This window comes from Felis catus, chromosome B3, assembly GCF_018350175.1.
Source record: "Felis catus isolate Fca126 chromosome B3, F.catus_Fca126_mat1.0, whole genome shotgun sequence".
NCBI classification, from domain to species: domain Eukaryota; kingdom Metazoa; phylum Chordata; class Mammalia; order Carnivora; family Felidae; genus Felis; species Felis catus.
This window is the reverse complement of record NC_058373.1, coordinates 100,488,500-100,507,482: the sequence shown is the minus strand read 5'-3', so window position 1 is coordinate 100,507,482 and position 18,983 is coordinate 100,488,500. Positions and strand designations below refer to the sequence as shown.

At 36.6% G+C, this 18,983-nt stretch overlaps 1 protein-coding gene across 10 annotated transcripts in view; it reads left to right on the top strand.

The window, feature by feature from the left end:
• The window catches only part of DDHD1 (DDHD domain containing 1), a 109,473-nt gene extending 93,666 nt beyond the window's left edge, over positions 1-15,807 (top strand). For 7 of the 10 annotated variants that reach the window (XM_023255698.2, XM_045059925.1, XM_045059923.1 and 4 more), the window contains 5 exons: positions 1,863-2,012; positions 3,920-4,172; positions 5,182-5,373; positions 8,171-8,254; positions 13,100-15,807. In XM_023255698.2, the coding sequence (XP_023111466.2) occupies positions 1,863-2,012; positions 3,920-4,172; positions 5,182-5,373; positions 8,171-8,254; positions 13,100-13,281 (861 nt within the window). In that variant the 3' untranslated portion in view covers positions 13,282-15,807. The remainder of the gene's footprint in view (positions 1-1,862; positions 2,013-3,919; positions 4,173-5,181; positions 5,374-8,170; positions 8,255-13,099) is intronic. The other 3 variants (XM_045059930.1, XM_045059929.1, XM_045059926.1) reach the window with 1 other exon arrangement.
• Positions 15,808-18,983: the final 3,176 nt, after the last annotated feature.

Below are 18,983 nucleotides of genomic sequence, written 5' to 3'. Positions count from 1 at the left end.
TATCCAATTCTGTATCTCTTGCCTTAGAATTTCAGCCCCTGTAAATTAGATACGTCACAGATACTTCAAACTTAATTGTGAACAAAAACAGAACTTACCTAGAGTTTCCTGTTGCAGTTGATGGAACCACTGTCTTCCCAGTCAGCCAGACCCAAACCTTGTGACTTGCCTCTGACTCATTCCTCATCCTCATCTTCATTCAGTCATATTGATTCCACCTTCTCCTCTCCCATTTCTATTTCTGAATGGAACATCTCGCCCTGCCCAGGTTCAGATTATCTCTTGCCTAAACACTTTCAGTAGTTTCCTAACTTGTCTCTGAGTCACCAGACTCTAAATTTTCCAGTTCATCCACATACTACTACCAGGTTTACTAACCTCCTAAAACATGGGTCAAATCCTGTTCTCCTTCACTACTCATAAAATCGATTAAGTCCTACTGTTTTAACCAAGTAGTCAAGATTCTGTGCATTCTCATTCCAAGTTACATTTTCCTGACACCCAATTTTTCAACTATGTCAGACTACTTATACTTCCTAAATTGAGCCAGGTTCTCTCCTGCCTCTGCTTTAGTTCATGTGATTGTATCAGCCTAAAATGTCCTCCTTTCTGGCCCCAATGACCAGCCCCAGGTGTAGAAATCCTTTTTGTTTTTTATGGCCAATGCAAATGTTTTCTCCTGTGTATCAGAAGACGAACAGACTTTTCTCCAAAGAAGACATCCAGATGGCCAACAGACACATGAAAAGATGCTCAATATCATATCCTTTGCATAAAGGAAATGCAAATCAAAACCACAGTGAGGTATCACCTCACATCTGTCAGAATGGCTGAAATCAAAAACACAAAAAACAGCAAGTATTGGAGAGGATGTGGAGAAAAAGGAATACTTGTGCACTGTGGGTGGAAATGAAAACTGGTGCAGCCACTGTGGAAAAACTTAAGTGTCCATTGATAGATGAACGGATGAAGATGTGGAATATTACTCAGCCATAAAAACAAGAATGAAATCTTGCTATTTGCAGCAACATGGATAGATCCAGTGGGTACAGTGCTAAGTGAAATAAGTCAGCCAGAGGAACACAAGTACCATATGATTTCATTCATGTAGAATTTAAGAAACAAAACAAAGGAACAAAGAAAAAAACAAGACAAACCAAAAAACAGACTCTTAACCATAGAGAACAAACTGATGGTTACCAGAGGGGAGGTGGGTGGAACATGGATGAAATAGGTAAAGGGAATTAAGAGGACACTTACTGTGATGAGCTTTGAGTAATGTATAGAATTGTTGAGTCATTATATTTTACACGTGAAACTAATATAACAATGTATGTTAATTATACTGGAATTAAAAAAAAAACTTAACAATGTAGAAAAAAATGCTTCCTCCTGTGTAAAAACTCTGAGGTGGAATTAATTATCCCACTCTTACAGCAGGCTTTCCCCCTATTCATTTATTTTATTATGCCTCCCCCACAGGATTCCTCTGCCTTATTGGTCTTTATTAAAACGTTGATAGCATTAGAATATTACTTCACACAAAATAGTAGCTTGATAAAACTTGGACTAGTGTGTGAAAACACACAATGAAATGGTCTTCCTTCTCCTTTTCTTCTTCTCATTTTTTGTTTTCTGTTAGATTTAAAGATAATGAAGTTGCTTCTAAAAATGGATTTTTTTAGACCAATTAATGGTTGGCATATAATTATGGCAGATACCATCTGAACAAAGCTTGTGAAAAAAGACATATTTGAAGATAATTTTATTGTTCATATTTTGCCATGTGTTATGTTGTGCCCAAATTCTGCTGAGAAAAACTACCACCAGTTTTAAAATTTGGGATGACTTTATCATTTTAGGTTGAGAATTTCTTCTGCATGGGATCCCCATTAGCGGTTTTCTTGGCATTGCGTGGCATCCGCCCAGGAAACACTGGAAGTCAAGACCATATTTTGCCCAGAGAGATTTGTAATCGGTTACTGAATATTTTTCATCCAACAGATCCAGTGGTGAGTTGCAGTTATAGACATTTTTCCCTCAACATTAAATTATTCATAAAAGACTCTGTATGAAATATTGCAAGGTACAACTGAACTAATGAGAAATGAGTTGATTTATCTGATTATATTTTCATAGGTTCATATCTTTAAGACATTGGTGTTTTGGTTAATTTAGGGCTCAGAAATACCTCAGAGGTGATCTATGTTATAAGAGCATAATGTAAAACTATTATCTCTGGACAAATAGTACAAGGAATAGGAATCTTCTGGACTGTCTAACCACAACCAATTGTAATACCAATAACCCAGCAATCACAAATTTTGAAAATTCCATTTTAATTTTTTTTTTCTTTAAAACATGTACCATATTGAAATGTGTTTGGTAGACCCTATTTGAAATGTATTAAACATGAAAAAGTGGAAGAATTTATTTTAGCCTGGTCGAATTTTAAATCTGGGGTTTTTCATTCTCTTTTATGTTTATACTGTTAATAATTTTTTAATGTTTAGTGTTTAATGTTTTTAATCACTCCAGTGATCTTGCATCTGGGTAAATTGTATACTACCAAGTAAGATTTTTAGATGAGAAAAACGCTTCTTAAATCTTTTTGGGGACAAGGCTAGATAGAACTAAATTTAAAAGAAACTATTTTAAATAACCTTCATTCTCAGAAAGTTTGCTTTGTGTAATTGTGCGAAGTCTTTTCAAGTATCTTTAGCTAGTACCAAGAAAATATAGCATTGATTAAATACTAAAATTTTAACAATTCCCTATGTGTTAAAGAATCAAAAATGCTATCTTTAAGAAATGAATTTCACTGAAAATCTAGTATTAGATTCAAATACAGACGGCACAATCTTGGCCAAGTCACTCCCAGGACTTAGCTATGTAATGCAGATGACAAAATTTTACCTCCTAAGATGGTTAGGATTAAGTAAAATATATGTAAAAACACCCAGCTAACCATTTAGTATTTCATTAATATATATTCATTTTACTCATTATCTTGTAACTTGAAAGTGAACTTGAGTTTGTAGGGGAACTCTGAGTTATCAGTGTATACCCTGTCCTTGGTATAATCTTAAAGTTTTGTTATATCATAAAGGAGGGCTCCAATGTCATTTTATTAAGTTATTTTTTATTATTCATTTTATAGTTTTTCCTGTGATTTTTTTAAGTAAAGTTTTTTTAAATAAAGTTTATGTCAGAACTGTGCTAAGCAGTATTTACAAATGTTGTCTGTTCTTGCCAACATCCTTGTGAGGTAGGAAGTGTTAATCTGATTTCTACAGCTCAGGAAACAGTGACTCTGAAACCTTGTGACTTGGTAGGTATTATTCAGTTAGTGACAGAGGCCAGAATGTGAACTTGGGGAATTCTAATGCCAAGTCCATTCATTGTCTTTTCTGCTATATCATCCCTTCTTCACATTAGACAAATGGTCTTTAATCAGCATCTAATTTGTGCTGTTACTATGTTAATCTATTTGAAAATAGAGTTTACAAAGAGCTTCTAAGATGTTACAGATTGGCTTTATTTACTGTGTCCTAGTTTACTGTTTATTGCTTCAGCTTTGTTGGTGAGACTAACATAAATCTAATTGTTATATGATATCAGAACCTAATAAAAATGAATCTGTTTTTCTGAAAAACAAATTAATGGGCACTGTTAGCTTAGACCAACACTAATTGGTTTTTTCCATAATCTCATCATTAAGGATATATAATTAGACCAAATTACATATTATTAATAGTGAACAAATGGGAATGCATGTTAGAAATACCAGGTGTTTTTTTTTTTTTTTAATTCCCTAAGGTCTATTGAGCATGCAATAGAATAAGAATAAACAGTTTACTAAAATCCAAGCATTGTGCCTTAATGTTGTGTTTCTTTGCATTTTTTTTTTTAAATCAAGGCTTATAGATTAGAACCATTAATACTGAAACACTACAGCAACATTTCACCTGTCCAGATCCACTGGTATAATACTTCTAATCCTCTACCTTATGAGCATATGAAGCCAAGCTTTCTCCACCCAGCAAAAGAACCTACCTCAATTTCAGAGAATGAAGGCATTTCAACAATACCAAGCCCTGTGACCTCACCAGTCTTGTCCCGTCGACACTACGGGGAATCTATAACAAACATAGGCAAAGCAAGCATATTAGGTAATTTCTCTTAAGTATTTCTTATCAGTAAATGTAAGTACTTTTTTAGATAGGCATTAAATTGAGGGTACTTGAAAATACTCTGCATATTACAAAACATCCAACATTTAATCCCCATGTCTAGAATTAACTACCCTCTCACTGTTCATACTTGAGAGCTAAAATCCCCAAAGGTTCTCTAACTAGATCAGATCTTGTACATTTAGAATATGAGATAGCTGGATAGACAAGGAAAGGTCTGGGAATCAAGGCCCTCATTTTAATCTTGGCCCTACCACCTACCATGAGATCTTGGGGAAGTCCCATCATTTTTAATGGTCTGCTTCCTCATCTGTAAAATGAGGGAGTGCTTGAGTTCTAAGGGTGCCCCTGCCAACCAGTTCTGCAATTCATGTCTTAACAGTCTCTCAAACCGTGTCTGTCCTGGGGTCAGCAAGGATATTTAATTTCTTTGAATCATCTCCAGCACCAGCCACAATGTTTGGGGTAGCGCTGGTTTATGTGCCTCTTGAATTTGTCCGTTTTTTTTAGTTACAGGTTGCCTTAATATAAAGTGCCACAAGATGGCACTATAAATAGGCTTTTCATTGAGATTTCACTTTGTCATACTCCCAGATTTGTTTATTGATAGCTTTTTATAACATACTCACTTAACTTCAGTAGTAAAGCATATCAATAGTAAATATATGCCCCTGTCAATGGTATTATTCTTTCATTAACGTTTTTAATCTTCCCAAATATTGTAATCAACAGTGATCACTTGAATAAAATAGAATCTTTATTCTTTTGTACACTGTATTCCTGCAGTTTGTACAACTCTCATTCTATTCAACACCATTTTTACTTAGAAACCTACAGTGTAAATTGTAACTTTCCTATGTTCCCACCCTGGAAAAATATGACTAGGACTTGGAACCTCTGCCAATTGGCTGTAACTATGGATGGTGCTCTTTAGCTTGGTATGTGGTGTGATTCCAACAGACTGACTGCCCTGTTTTGCGAAATATAGGGGCTGCTAGCATTGGAAAGGGCCTTGGAGGGATGTTGTTCTCGAGATTTGGACGCTCATCTACATCACAGCCATCTGAGACATCAAAAGACTCAATAGAAGACGAGAAGAAGTCACTTGGCTCGCTTCCCACTACCACTGTTGCAACACAGACCCTTCCACATAGCAGTTCTGGCTTTCTGGATTCTGCATGTTAGTTCATATTTTTCTTACTTTAAGTTAATACTCTATCTCTTACAACTTGAAGGCGGGGAGGATGAAGATACTAATGGTAGCAGTCAACTCTAAAATGTAAAGCATAAGTTAGCTTTTTTTTAAAAAAAGTACTTTTCCTCTGATTATATTTTTTATTTATTTTTTGAGAGAGAGAGAGAGCATGCAAGCAGGGCAAGGGCAGAGAGACAGAGAGAATCCAAAGCAGACTCCACACTTCGCATGGAGCCTGGCACAGGGCTCAATCTCACAACTGTGAGATCATGACCTGAGCTGAAATCAGGAGTTGGATACTTAACCGACTGAGCCATCCAGATGCCCCTGATTATATTTTTAAGTATAATTTCCAGGTAAATGCAGTTTTGCTCTCTGCATTGGTGAATGAAGAATTAAGAACATTAATAATCAGGGCCTGGTGGCACAAGGGTCTTAAACACCAAGCATAAAACAAATCTCTTTGGGAGAAAGCACCCTGATTTTTAGAAAGTAGATTTTTAAAAAATATGGTCTTCTCAGCCTTAAAAATTCATGTAATTGCTTTAAACCTCTGCTGTGTATATTCTTGATACTTTTTAAAAGCCATCCTGCTGCTAATTCCAGAGTTTCATTCATCCAGCCCAATTACAAAGACCTTCAAGCTTATATTGTATTGGATCCGCTGTGTGGTTTCCAGTTCTATCCCAGCTACCTAGTGTAAAGTAGATATTCAAGAAATGAATAAGTGAATGGATAGTTATGCTGGACTTAGCATTGGAATGGAGCTCTATTTAATTCTTTCCAGTAGACTTCTAAGGTTTAAAATCTTGAATAGTTGTGAAACTCTTATACATTTAATATGTATTTAATCCCAAGGGTCTAAATTTGAGCCTTATTTTCAAGTGTCCATAAAAGAAGACTAGTAAGTCCTATTTTTCCATTGACTTATATAAAGAAATGTAGATTCTCAGACTAGCTGCTTTTTGTTACTATAGCAATCAGGGAAAACTTTTCCTTTCTTTCTCTATAAATGTTTAAACAGATTTTATTTCAGATACTTGTAGCCTTGTCTTCTTGTTGTGTCTGCTACTCTGTATTTTAAAATGACCAGTGTCCATTGCCATCCATCAAACATACTTAAAAAGGAAGTTCAAGTGTGGTGGTTCTAGAGGCTGGATCTTTCTCCACAGTTAGCCCTACTCCAGGAGCCATTATCCCGGACATTCCTGAGTTGGACATTTCTATTCGGACCAATAGCATTTTTTAACTTACTCCTATTTATGTGAGACTCTGATTACTAAAAATTTTATAATTGTAAGCCTTTTGAACACTGCCTAGAAAATTCATTTCAGACTTTGATATTTGTATAAAATTCATTTTTTTCATTTTATTATTGCTGACTTAAGCTTTCACTTCTACTTATTCAGAAATGCGGCTGTAAAAATACAAAACTCTGTTGTGACATACAGAGATCACAGCTCTAAAGTTTCTGAAGAAAAATAGTTTAAAAGAATTTTGTAAGATGACAGGTAAAAAGTCACAATTCCTTGTAATGTTAATACACAGCAATGATGCTAGTAAATAAACATTAGGGTGACTGAGGGAACAAGAATGAAGTGGGATTTGAGCCCCCAAGAAAGGGTAATGAAGACAAAGAGAGAATCCATAGGATCTGAAGGAAGAAAGCTGTTCCTGTGGTCTTTTTACTATTTAACATAGTAATTTCAAAATGATAACAGAGAAACCTGTTTCTTCTTTCAGGACAACAATTAATAGAGGTGCTCAGCTGCATTGCATCATTATACTTTGATAGCTTAACAAAATACATTTTCTGTCAGTCTTGCGTATAAATTCTTTCTTTGTTGGTCTTAATGGTAAAGTCCTTGTAGACTATAGACTCCACTAAATATGAGCTAATCGTGAGTCTTAGTTACAGATATTTATCTCTAGACATAGGTGTAACTATTAAAATTAAACTATTATAGTAGAATTCCACCTTTTAAAATCAGATTCTCAAGATTTGCCTTACTAATTGTTAGACTTGCTTCAATAATACACTCTTCTTTGTAATCCTGATTTGGATGTTTTTTTATGTCATAGTTGCTCTATTATGCACATAGTGGCTGTATCTTGCAAATCCTAAAACCTTTCTTCCTTAAGCCTTCTTTCTGGGATTTGGTCATTGTGATTAGGTGATTCTGGCTTCCTTCCTTTCTTCGTCCTGCTCGCATTGATTGCCTCTGTTCCTGATGACCTTTATTCTGAAGCTGCCAACTTTGATTCTCTTGCTTTTTGAGGGTAGGATGGACACAGGCTTTGAATTTTCATGATCCATCAGGGTTTCTGTCTTTGAAGAGTATGTGTTGTCAATTGAAACCACTTTATTCTCATCAAGTTGAATATCAATAGCTAGTCTTCATTTCTTTTGAAAAGTCCGGGCTTATTTACGGTAGTTTTACGGTTTCATTTCTTGTACTCCCTTATGTTTGTATCATATTACGGAAAGAAAATATCTGTTTCTTTTAACATTGTTTTGCCTCAAGGTTAGAACTTAAATGAGCTATTAATTTGGGGGATATCTGGGTGTTAACAGATTATGACATTGTATTGCAAAGTTAACGATGCTTACATTTTCCATGAAAGAGCTCTTCATAAAAACCAAAGTGTGTACTTCTTTATGTATGCTAGGTTTAATCAGCATATTTGGGAGTGTTGTTCTAACTTTTGGCCACTGCATCATTGAAGGCCCTTTGTAACCATCAGCCAACACTTTACAGCATCTTGTGTTTTTTTTTCACAGATTTCAGACTTCAGGAATCGTTCTTTAATCTCCCACAACTTCTTTTTCCGGAAAATGTAATGCAGAATAAAGATAATACCCTCGGTATGGTATATGTCAGGAATAGCACTCAGAGTACAATAAAAATGATCCACTTACAGGTCTTCTGCTCACTGAAAACTTGCATCAGTTCTTCTATGAGATCAGCTTGAATGTTAACCATTACAGACCATTTGATATGTAATTTTTTCCTGTATATTCTAACCTTAAATAGTAGGGGTCCTGAAACCCAAGTATTGATTAGTCCCTTAGTGTGCTAAAATGATACTCCTGTACATTCCTACAAAGAAGCAACCTTTTGGAGAGGGAAGAAAAGCATGAGGTCATCTTCCTCCTTTATTGTCCCAAAGGCTTCAAAGAGGTTCACTGTTCTTTACATGTAAGACATTTAGATATAAAGTCTCATAGTGTAAGAAATGTAATTATTCCTAGGTATTTCAGGTATCAGTACCGCTACTACTTAGGGCTGTGCGTGTGCCCTAGCTGCTGCTATCTGGTTTCAACACAAATATTTTTTTCTTTAAGAAGGGTAGGTTTGCATTTAAAAATTAGCATTATTGGATACAAGAGATATTTTCAGTCTCTTAATTTTTAGCAGATTCTAAATGTGCCACTAAGGATTAATCTTAGTTTAAAATCATTTTTATCATTAACTTTCATTCCTTTTTCCACAGCTCCTCTCCTTTTCCTTTTTTTTTTTTTTTTTTAATATTGGATTTTGTCTTTAACAAAAAATGTTACAGGTTTTTCCTTGGATTTTTAACCACATTTAATTTTACAACTTCTCTATGTAATTGCTAATTTCCATACATATTTTTTCTGTTTTCAAAAAAACTTCCTTGATAAAAATTCCAAAACAGTATTTTAATATAACAAACTGATTTGTGTTTTTATGCTCCCTAGCAACAGTTTGTTTTGATGAAACTTCATGAATTTCCCTTAAGGAATGATCTTATATAAGTGCTCTCTCTGCCCCCTGCTCATGTAATAATAGTTAGTCACATCCATGAAGAAATTATTTGACTTTGGTTTTTGCATATTTAATTCAACACAGAAGTTAATCCACTCATTTATCCTGCGTTCAAGTAGCCCTTACACGTATTATCTTAAAACCATCCCAGCTATCTAAACATTAACTACACCAAACTGATTCAAATGGTAATGTGTGTATGGCTTCTATTTCTCTTCCCCTACTTTTTTGCATTTAACAATTATTTATTAAATGTTTACCATGAGCCAAAGTACCAAGATAGCCACTAGAAAAGATACCAAAATGAAACAGACTTCAGTACTGCCCATAAAGATACTAAATGCTAGTGTGGAAATTGAGCATTTTCTAGAGAATATATATTTACCTAGTAGAGAAGTAGATTGCTACATAAATATTTATAACATATGGTAGATGTGATGAGCCACATAACAAAGGTACTGGTAAAGGACTCCGTCAGTTCTAGGGAATGAGAAAATGCTTTCACCTCGAAAAATTATAAAAGGCTCTGTGGAGGTAGAATTTGGACACACGGTGATGAAAAGACATTGCAGGGAGAAGAAACCGCATACGGAAAAGCACAGGGTATGTAGAGGTATGTATGTATGTAGTTAGTTTTCTTGAGAAGAGCCAAGGATGAATAGAAGGGAATAGTTTTGAATGTGATTGGAAAAGTTTCTTAAACCAGATTGTAGAGGGCCATCCCCTGGAGTTTTTTTGTATTCAAGATTTACCCACAAAGCCCATCTGTTATCAAACATTAGGTATTTGAATATCTTTCAGGACAGATTAGTGTTGGGAAATTATTTTGGCAGATATGAAAACTGATTATAATATCAAGGACAGAGAATATCCTTAAATATATTTGAAATTATGAGCGTTCACAAAATGTAAATATTCCTTGATGTCAAACACCTAACCACATGAAATGTATAGTTGCTCTGAGGCAACACAGAAATAACAAGACATAATTTACCCAGCAAGAACTCAGCATAATCTTTTTTACTATGAAAGAAGCTTTTGCTAGTCGTTTGAAAACACAACTTGCTTTACTGGTATTTTTCTTGGTGTCTGCCGTAGCCAAAAATCATGCAATTATGACCAAAATTAATACTTACAAATAAGACCACTTTTAAGATTCATTAAGTTTTTGAAAATTTCTCTCCAAGGAAGTTAAAGCCATTAAGCAATAGAAACCTGTCCAATTAGTACACATTTTAAGACTAAGATGTGCACTTCCTATTCACATGTGTTATGTTTTCTAATACAGTATCCATGTGGACAAGCCTTGTGCAGAGAGTTCTCTGATGAAAGCACAGTCCTGATGACACTTCACTCCTACATACTTCATACACTGCAAACATTCACTCTGGGGAATAGGAAGGGAACTAGGCCTCTGTGCCAGACTCCCCAGAAAAGAAAATAACCCATGCTTTAAGGCAGTATAAGGCAACTGCTGATGATTGATAAGATCCCACAGTATTTTTTCTCAGTTTCACTTCTCTTCAGTTCAGGATCTCATTCCTTTCTTTGTGGATAGAGGAATTCTAGCACTTAAGGCACTCAAAAGAGAGAAAAAAGGGACAGAGTGATGATATTATGTTTTCCTTTCTCTTTGACCTAATTCAGTGAGTAAAACTAGGAAAAAACTACCCACTGTGTTGTGCCACTCATTTTTGATGTGCTAATATTAAGAAAATAGGACCAAGGCAACTCCATATAGATTTAGGCCTATTTGGGCCAAGAGCTCATCTCACGGCACATAAAGAATGGTAACTGCCATCTAGACCCTTGCTCCCTTGGGAATTCTGTGACCTACAGAAAAGGAAGAGATGTGAGACGTAGGCCCACCTTATTCCATCCATCCGCCTGCAGAACCAGCACCTGTGAGGTCACCTGCACTGGCAACCACACTACCTGTTGTAAACCTTGGAAGGAGGATGAGAGACTAAAACAGATTCATCAGGTACAGGCTGGCTACCTAATTCCCGTTTTGATGAGGATAGCCTACACATAAATAACCAGGGTGAGAGATGGCAAGTCTAGTTAACCATACTGACTGTAGGTGGTAAGAATGACAAGGGCATAGAGTAGGGCAATAATTAAGTTCAGCATTTGAGTGTCTAGTATATGAAAGGCAGTGTTTCACAACAGTAACCACATTTAAGAATAAATCTCAGGGACATAAAATCAAAGCCAAATAATAGTTATAACAAAACACAAATCCCTTTTTTTTAACTTTAAAACAAAAGTTTAACTTAAGGCCGTTGGACTAGGAAAGGCTGTTCTACAGTGGCATTTTAAAGTAGAAATGATAACTTCGTGGTCTTTGCCGATATGAATGTGTGGGTTTCTCATCTCTTCTGTTTTTCATTTTATTTCTCCTCTTTTCTTTGTAACTACCTCCAGCTTGACTTCTCTTCTTCACGCTTGAGAATTCCAGTCTCCTCGTTTTTCATCTTCCTGTATCTTGTGCCAGAATGTGCCGACAAATCGAACTCAAATGTCCTATGGAGTACAAGAGATAAAAGATTCAGACATTACTACCCCCCAGTTCCCCATATAGATTTCAGCTATTTCTGCTGTATTACGGATTAGCTTATTGTAATTTAAGTGAGAAAAAAAGTTTTAAAAACTTTGTAAATATATTTTACAAGTGTTTTATAACCTAATTGGTATTTATGCTGCTTAAGGGTAACCTTAAAATATACAGATAGATCAATGGGCATTCCTTGTCAGAAAAGCATAGTTGAATAGAAAAGTAACAACTCTGTGCCCTTTTAAATCACTAAAAGATATTGTCACAAAATACCTATTTAAAATAAGCATTAGCTAAACATTTATATGAAATCATTCTCTAGAGTGATATGATTTCCCATGTGCAACTAACCAAATTCCCAGTGTAAAACAAAACCCAACTTTTTCTCCAGCCTCGTTGATTTTTGCCACTTGCTACATCTTCTGGCACTTCGAACAAAGATTTGGGTGTTCTTTGTTTTTAAGATAGCTCCTTCAAAGTCTTATACAGCTCATTGACTCTTTTAAAGGAATTCCTAGAGATCAAAGTATTATTTTTCTAAGTGTTTTATCTCTAAGGACTTATTAAATGGATCCTTTGCAATTCTCTTATAGCCTTGATTTTTCTCCAACAGGTATTGCAAGGACTTTTCTGTGGCTTTTAGAAAAAGACTTGATTAAATTCCCTGAATTGTTTGAGCACAGCGCTGTTATAAATGAAGTCCTTCCTCCCAGGGATCACCACTGTTCCTCCTGGTTTAACTGTCCCAGCCACCCAGTGGATTCTTTATCAAACAGACATTTAGTGAGGACTTGTGTGTCTCAGGCACATGTGAGGCCCTGCTGACTGCATGGGGACCAGGCTGTGCCATGGTGGCCACATGGGGAGGAAGGCAGTCTAGGATTACAAAAAGTAACCACAGAACAAGGTGATGGAGAGGGCGTTTGAGTGACCTGCTGCATGCACTCCCAGACATTATTGCACATAAGCCTGGCCCACACTTCTGCCAGAGGGCTGTTTTTCTTACTTTACAGATTAGGATCAAAGATTAAATGGGAAAGTTAGGATTTGAGGCCAGTTTCTTTACTCCAAACATATTCTATGATACCAAGTGATTTTGTTTGTTTTATTCCTTTATTATCCCATACTGACCTAAGCATACAAAGGAAAGGACTCTCCCAAATAGAATCCTGAGCTATTGAGTCTGTCTTGGGTGTTCGTTTGTTTTCCATGAGATTAGAGTGGAAAGTCACTTTAAAGAGGGGGGAAAAAAGGATAAAAGAATCATTTCTATTAGCTAAATTTTTATTCTCAACTCTAGGTAAAGTCTATATAGAACATATTGTAATACTTATTCACTTGTTTGACTTTCTTTTCCTTTCAGTGGAATTGGATCACAGAATTGACTTTGAACTCCGAGAAGGCCTTGTGGAAAGCCGCTATTGGTCAGCTGTCACATCTCATACCGCCTATTGGTCATCCTTGGATGTTGCCCTCTTTCTTTTAACCTTCATGTACAAACATGAGCACGATAATAATGCAAAACCCAATTTAGATCCAATCTGAACTCTTGAAGGACACTAATGGCCCCAAACTGATTTCTTCCTGTTAAAATATGTGTGTCAAGATATGATGGAGATTTCAGGTTTAAGTGTGTTTCAGTTTTGTTTAGGGCAAGAAATATTTGAATTTAAAGCACTTTATTTAAAAAACAAATATTTTTTCAGTCTGAAAGAAGTTATTTACACTTTTCATCATTTTAATTATGAGTCTGACAGAGCCTCCTGCAGAGAATCAAGCAAGACCTGGAATTGAGTTTGGGTGAACTACGTTATAAATCACAATCCAATTTCCCCCAAATATAAAGGCATATTAATGAGTTGAATCTAATGTATTAACCAAAATATGTTGTAACTCTAAAATGGTCAAGATCCGGTGTAGTCTACGTAAAGACCACAAGGTGTTATTACTGTTGTCGATTTCTGCAAAAGCTTCTATTTCCACAGGTCCTTTGACAGAAGAGGATAACAGAGTTTAAGGTGTTTTTGAATTTAACTTGCTTAGAAAAACTAATGCTAAAAAAAGAAACAATATTTGAACTACTGTATTTATAATTTATTACCTCTAACTGCTTTATTTCAATACATGAAGCATTACATTTTTAAAATGTTTCCTTTGAACAATTTAAGAACCACATTTCTTTTCTATAGTGTTAAGACCCTTTTTTCCTCAAAACTCCATCTTTGTACTCTTCAGATGAATATATAGACACTGTGGCATACTTTCAGTATTTTTGTCATTAAAAACTTGTGGTTTCACATAAATAACACTAGTTCAGTTATTTTGAAAACAAAATGAATTTTTCGTTATGTCACATGTACCTCAGAAGAAAGCTAAAGTTTTCTAAATTTGACACAAAGTACTCCATCATGGCTACATTTCATTAACCTTATGGGAAAATTAGTAAACAACTTTGGAGTGGTGACTACTACAACTATTTTCAATATATAAACATCTGTGTGCCAAACAATTAACGTATATAAAGGGATGGAGTGCCACTCACAGATTTTACTTGTGAAGTGTTCGAGAAAACGTGGTTGAGACACAAGACACAATAGATCAGGATTCCGAGGCACTGGAAGAGTATTCCTCCGCTGTGATTGTCTCCACAGTGCTTTTCATCTGAGGAGCTCAAAGTGCTTTAAGATTCAGTCATCTCTGTAGTACTCCTTGAGGTAAGTAAATGAGTGTTTTCCTCCTGTTTCGTGTTAATACACTAAGGCACCAAAACATTTTTAAAGTGCCTTGAATTAGATTACAGAGCAAATAGAAGAGCTCAGATTGAAGCTGCACTGTATTCTTCTATATGCTATTCAGTGACTACAATTCCCACGTGACCTCTTAGTAGTTTGCAGACAGTAATAATAACAGAAGTTGCAATGCGTAATTTGGAGAGAAGACTGTGAAGCCGATATTTTGTCCTACTTGTCGTACATGTTCTGTGGTTCTCACATACAAAGGAGGAGTTACTTAGAAGAGACCAGTAGCCATCTCTACCCCAACTAACTCACTTTTGAGTGGCTTCCCCTAGGTTCCACGTAAGGTGCTGTCTTTGCTTATCTTCCAAGGATTTTCTTAGCTGCCCAATAATTGTCAAGCTGGGAGCAAAGTTGGTCAGTTGTGCATCTCACCCACTCCGTTCTTTACAAAAAGCCGTGGAATCTGTGGGCTCACCTATAGGTTTTCCTGAGCACCATTAGTCCCTTGTCCTGGGCTTTCATGGAATTTGCACAACATAAAGCACTTCTTTTGAGTGCTTAAAAAGGCCCCGAAGCCCCGTGACCAAATATGTGACTCTTGCTATAAAAGGCTTTTGATGAGATCTTCGCAAAGCTGAAGCAATCTCTTTCGAATTTAGAGACTCCTGTGAACTCAGGTCACTTTCATACCCTGTTTTATTTCATACGTCGACTTTAGTTCTCAGGAAAATTGAACTCCTGTCTCATGTGACCGTCTCATTAAAGGTACTTTAAGCATATGTTGCTGCAGGTGGTGTGACACTCGTATGTCTGAGAGCTTTAAGGGATTCATTCTTACCACTAGAATGCGAAGAGTCCTTTTTCCTGGGGACAGTAAGTCTATCAAACCTTTTAATTTGATATGGAAGAAAAAGAAAAAGATATTCCCATAGCTATAGCAGATGATCTGCTTCTCTTTTTTCACGTTGAGAAAACAAAATCAAATTTAACCCCACGGAGTTTATCTGAGTTCTTGAAAAGAGCAACATTTAAAACCCCCTTTTCAAAATTAGCTATTCTGGATTACTGAACAGGTGTTTTGTTTTCAGTGTATTTCATCAACAGAGAATAGAGATGGTGATCTTGACTTGATAGTACTCTTCTTGTTTCCATGTTTCTGCATGTTATCATGGAATGTACTTGTATATACTCAAGTAATATACAGAGTATGTGTAATTCCGGCTTGATTTAGAAGCTAAGTCCGTTACTGAGTAACATTTTGCAACTTTATTCCAGCAAGTACTAAATTGGCCAAAAAGTTCTGTTTTTGATACCATTAAAAATTTATTCTCTATTTTGTGTACACGCTATGATGATTCTTCAGAGTACTGGTCATATCGTTCTATTTTAATCCAGTTAGGGTCCCAAGAATTACCAAAACTTAGAATAAGGAGAATGTTTTGGATCAAATCTTACCTTATTTTTACTTTGAAATTGACCTTTGCTAAAGCCTTTTTGTTAGTTCGTAACTTTATTTTCTTTAAAAAAAATTTTTTTTTTTAACATTTATTTGAGAGAGAGCACTAGTGGGGGAGGGGCAGAGAGAGAAAGAGACATAGAATCTGAAGCAGGCTCCAGGCTCTGAGCTGTCAGCACAGAGCCCAACCCAGGGCTCGAACCTACCAACTGTGAGATCATGACCTAAGCAAAAGTCAGACGCCCAACCGACTGAGTCACCCAGGCACCCCTCATCACTTTATTTTCAGCAGTAGTTATGTTATAATCCAACATTACTGTATTTTAAAACATAATTATAAGGTATACTGGGCTTCCCAAGACCTATCCCTCTATAAAATGTGAATCAAGCCTTATGAATCTTATCTTCTACCTCTTTCTATTAAAGTGCATCTGTCAGCCTTTGAAAATTCTCACACTGCACATGTTCTGTAGAAGCGTCCAGGCAGTGATGTGTGAACATTCATCTTCATTCTTTTTCTCTCTGTTGTTTCCTCTTTGGGGGCTGAGGTATCTTAGTCTGCAAGGCATTTCACACACCATATGCCAGGTTTGCATTCCCCTGCAGAGTAGCCGGGGAAAGAAACCATCAGGGCAGTATCACAGCTCACCACTCATTTCAATGATGGCACCTGAGCCCCTTAAAGTGGAGCAGACCAGACCTAGAGGTTTTGCTGTAAGGCCTGCAGTAGAGGAAAATAGTTGAATGGCTTTCTGATTAATTAGGTTGGTTAATATTTCTGTCTTCTCAGCTACTACATTTGGACAATTGAGAAAATTGAGTATGTCTTAAAAGTAATGTCTTTTTAAGTTTAATCTCTATACCCAATGTGGGGCTCGAACTCACAGCTGAGAGCAAGAGTTGAATGCTCTTCTGACTGAGCCAGCCAGGTGCCCCTGTCTTAAAAGTATTTTTAAACAATCCTGTTGGCATGGAAACAGAGCTAAAGAAGAAACGTGTGACACTAAGTTAGGGTCAAGGCAGAGCTAAAAAGAGGGTATAATAATCATACACTAGAGAAAGAACTAGAATTTTACTAAACTGAGTGTTGGCCAGTTGACATCTGTGGATATTCTCAAGTTGTCTCTTACCCATATTCTGCTGTCATTCCTGGACCTCAAGCCTCTGTCAGGAATTGGATGGTCCTCTGACTGAATTTGAAACACCTGCATTAAATATTTTTATGGTGAGGTATGGGCAATATGGGTTATAATAACTTACGTGAAAAACTTTTGCTGTACCTACAAAGAGAAGATTTGGTAGGAAGCACCCCCACTGAACTCTTAACTATATTTCCTCTAGATGGATCTAGAGAGCCCATACAACCCACACTGTCTTCCTGTGTATTCTCCTTTTGCATTGGTCCAGGGGAAAGGAAGTTGCAAGGAAATATAGTATTGAGTTTAGAGCAGTGTTCAGAATGACAGGATCTAGAATTTCATCTCAGAGTTCTTAGTAGATATCAGTGCTGTGATGAGAACAGCCTCAGTTATATACATCCTGTTTCGGTCTTCAGTGGATGTTTGTGATAATTACCAAAGAATCCTAAAGTTTCAGGGTTTGTACAGATTTTAGAGGTCATCTGGTCCAACCCTGTTTGAGTTTCATGTGAACATTTGAATAGCATAAAGTCATGAAAAGTAAAGCCAGAGGAGAGGCAGCATGTGAGGTTCAGCACAAAGACTCAATGAAAGACTGAGTACACAGCAGTAGAGAAGGGAAAGTGATGGAGTCTGTATGGAAAAGTAACGACTAAGGATAGAATTCTAAAGCTGGAAGCAGCATAGAGATCAATGTTTTCCAAAGCATGTTCTGCAAATGTCAACAGATGTTTTTTTTCCAGAAAATACATTTGGGAAATGCCAAATTTAAAAAAATCCTTTACAGCAAGACTCTAGGAGTCTTTGATACACTAAATCCAGTAAGAATCTATCTGGTACTGTTGGGGATCAACCAGGGTAGGGAAGTTTTCCCAAACTTATTCAACCAGACTTTTTTTTTTTAATTGGAATCTACTTTGAGAAATGCTGATCACATTTTGTTACTTCATTTTACAGAGAGTTGCCCCTTCATGTGATTTCTTCATTTGACAGGTGACTACTCCCACCCCGTAAGAGCACGTGGCCAGCCAATGACAGAGTCAGAATTAGAACCTAGTCCCCACCCCTGCACCCCCCACCCCAACCCATTCCCAGTACTGCCTGTTTCCTTCCCCTAGTAGATCAGAACTTCTGAAGAGCAGAAACTTTCAGTTTTTGTGCATCCTTCCCACCCCACCCAGTCCTCTTGTGTAATCTGAAGCTTTACTGGCTGCAGGCTCTTGACAAGTGGCTCTGGGTGTGGGTTCCCCAGTTGGTCTCCTTTGTTTCCAAGGCACTCATTAAAGAGTGTCCTACCGGATCAGAACAGAGGGCCTCTCAGGTCTCAGACTCAACATACTCAAGAAAAAGAAAAACCAAAGGACGAAAAAATTAAATAAGAAAAAAAGGATACCCCGGAATCTTTTATTCGTTTTCCATTTTGGTGACAAATGCAACCTTGGTAGGGAAGTTGCGTAGCGTCAAATAACATTTGATATTCTTTTCACTCCCTTCCTTAGTGTTTGTATGTTGGCCTTTTATCAATTTATGACAACTCCCCACCAAAATGGTACCAACATAGGTTAATAGAAATTTTTTTAATTTAAGTACTTTTTGGAGAATAGGAAAATTTTTGATGCTGCTGTGGGTGTGTGTGTGCTTGTTTCCCACCCCCCCCCCACCCCCAAATAATCTCTTGGCAGATAGCAGGAACTTTTCCCCTGCCTTTGTGTTTGGATAAGGGTGGGAGCGTGCTTAGTATTGTCTGTTACCTTATGGTTTTTCACTTATTCGTAACTTGCTTCCTCCCCACCCTGCTGTTGTCAGGATATGTTGGGGAGTCACTCTTTAGGAAGATTACATGTGGTCTTCTGTTGGAGTAAGATGAAAAACAAGTGTATTAGCACTTCACCCTTAATGATTTCTCCTGGAAAA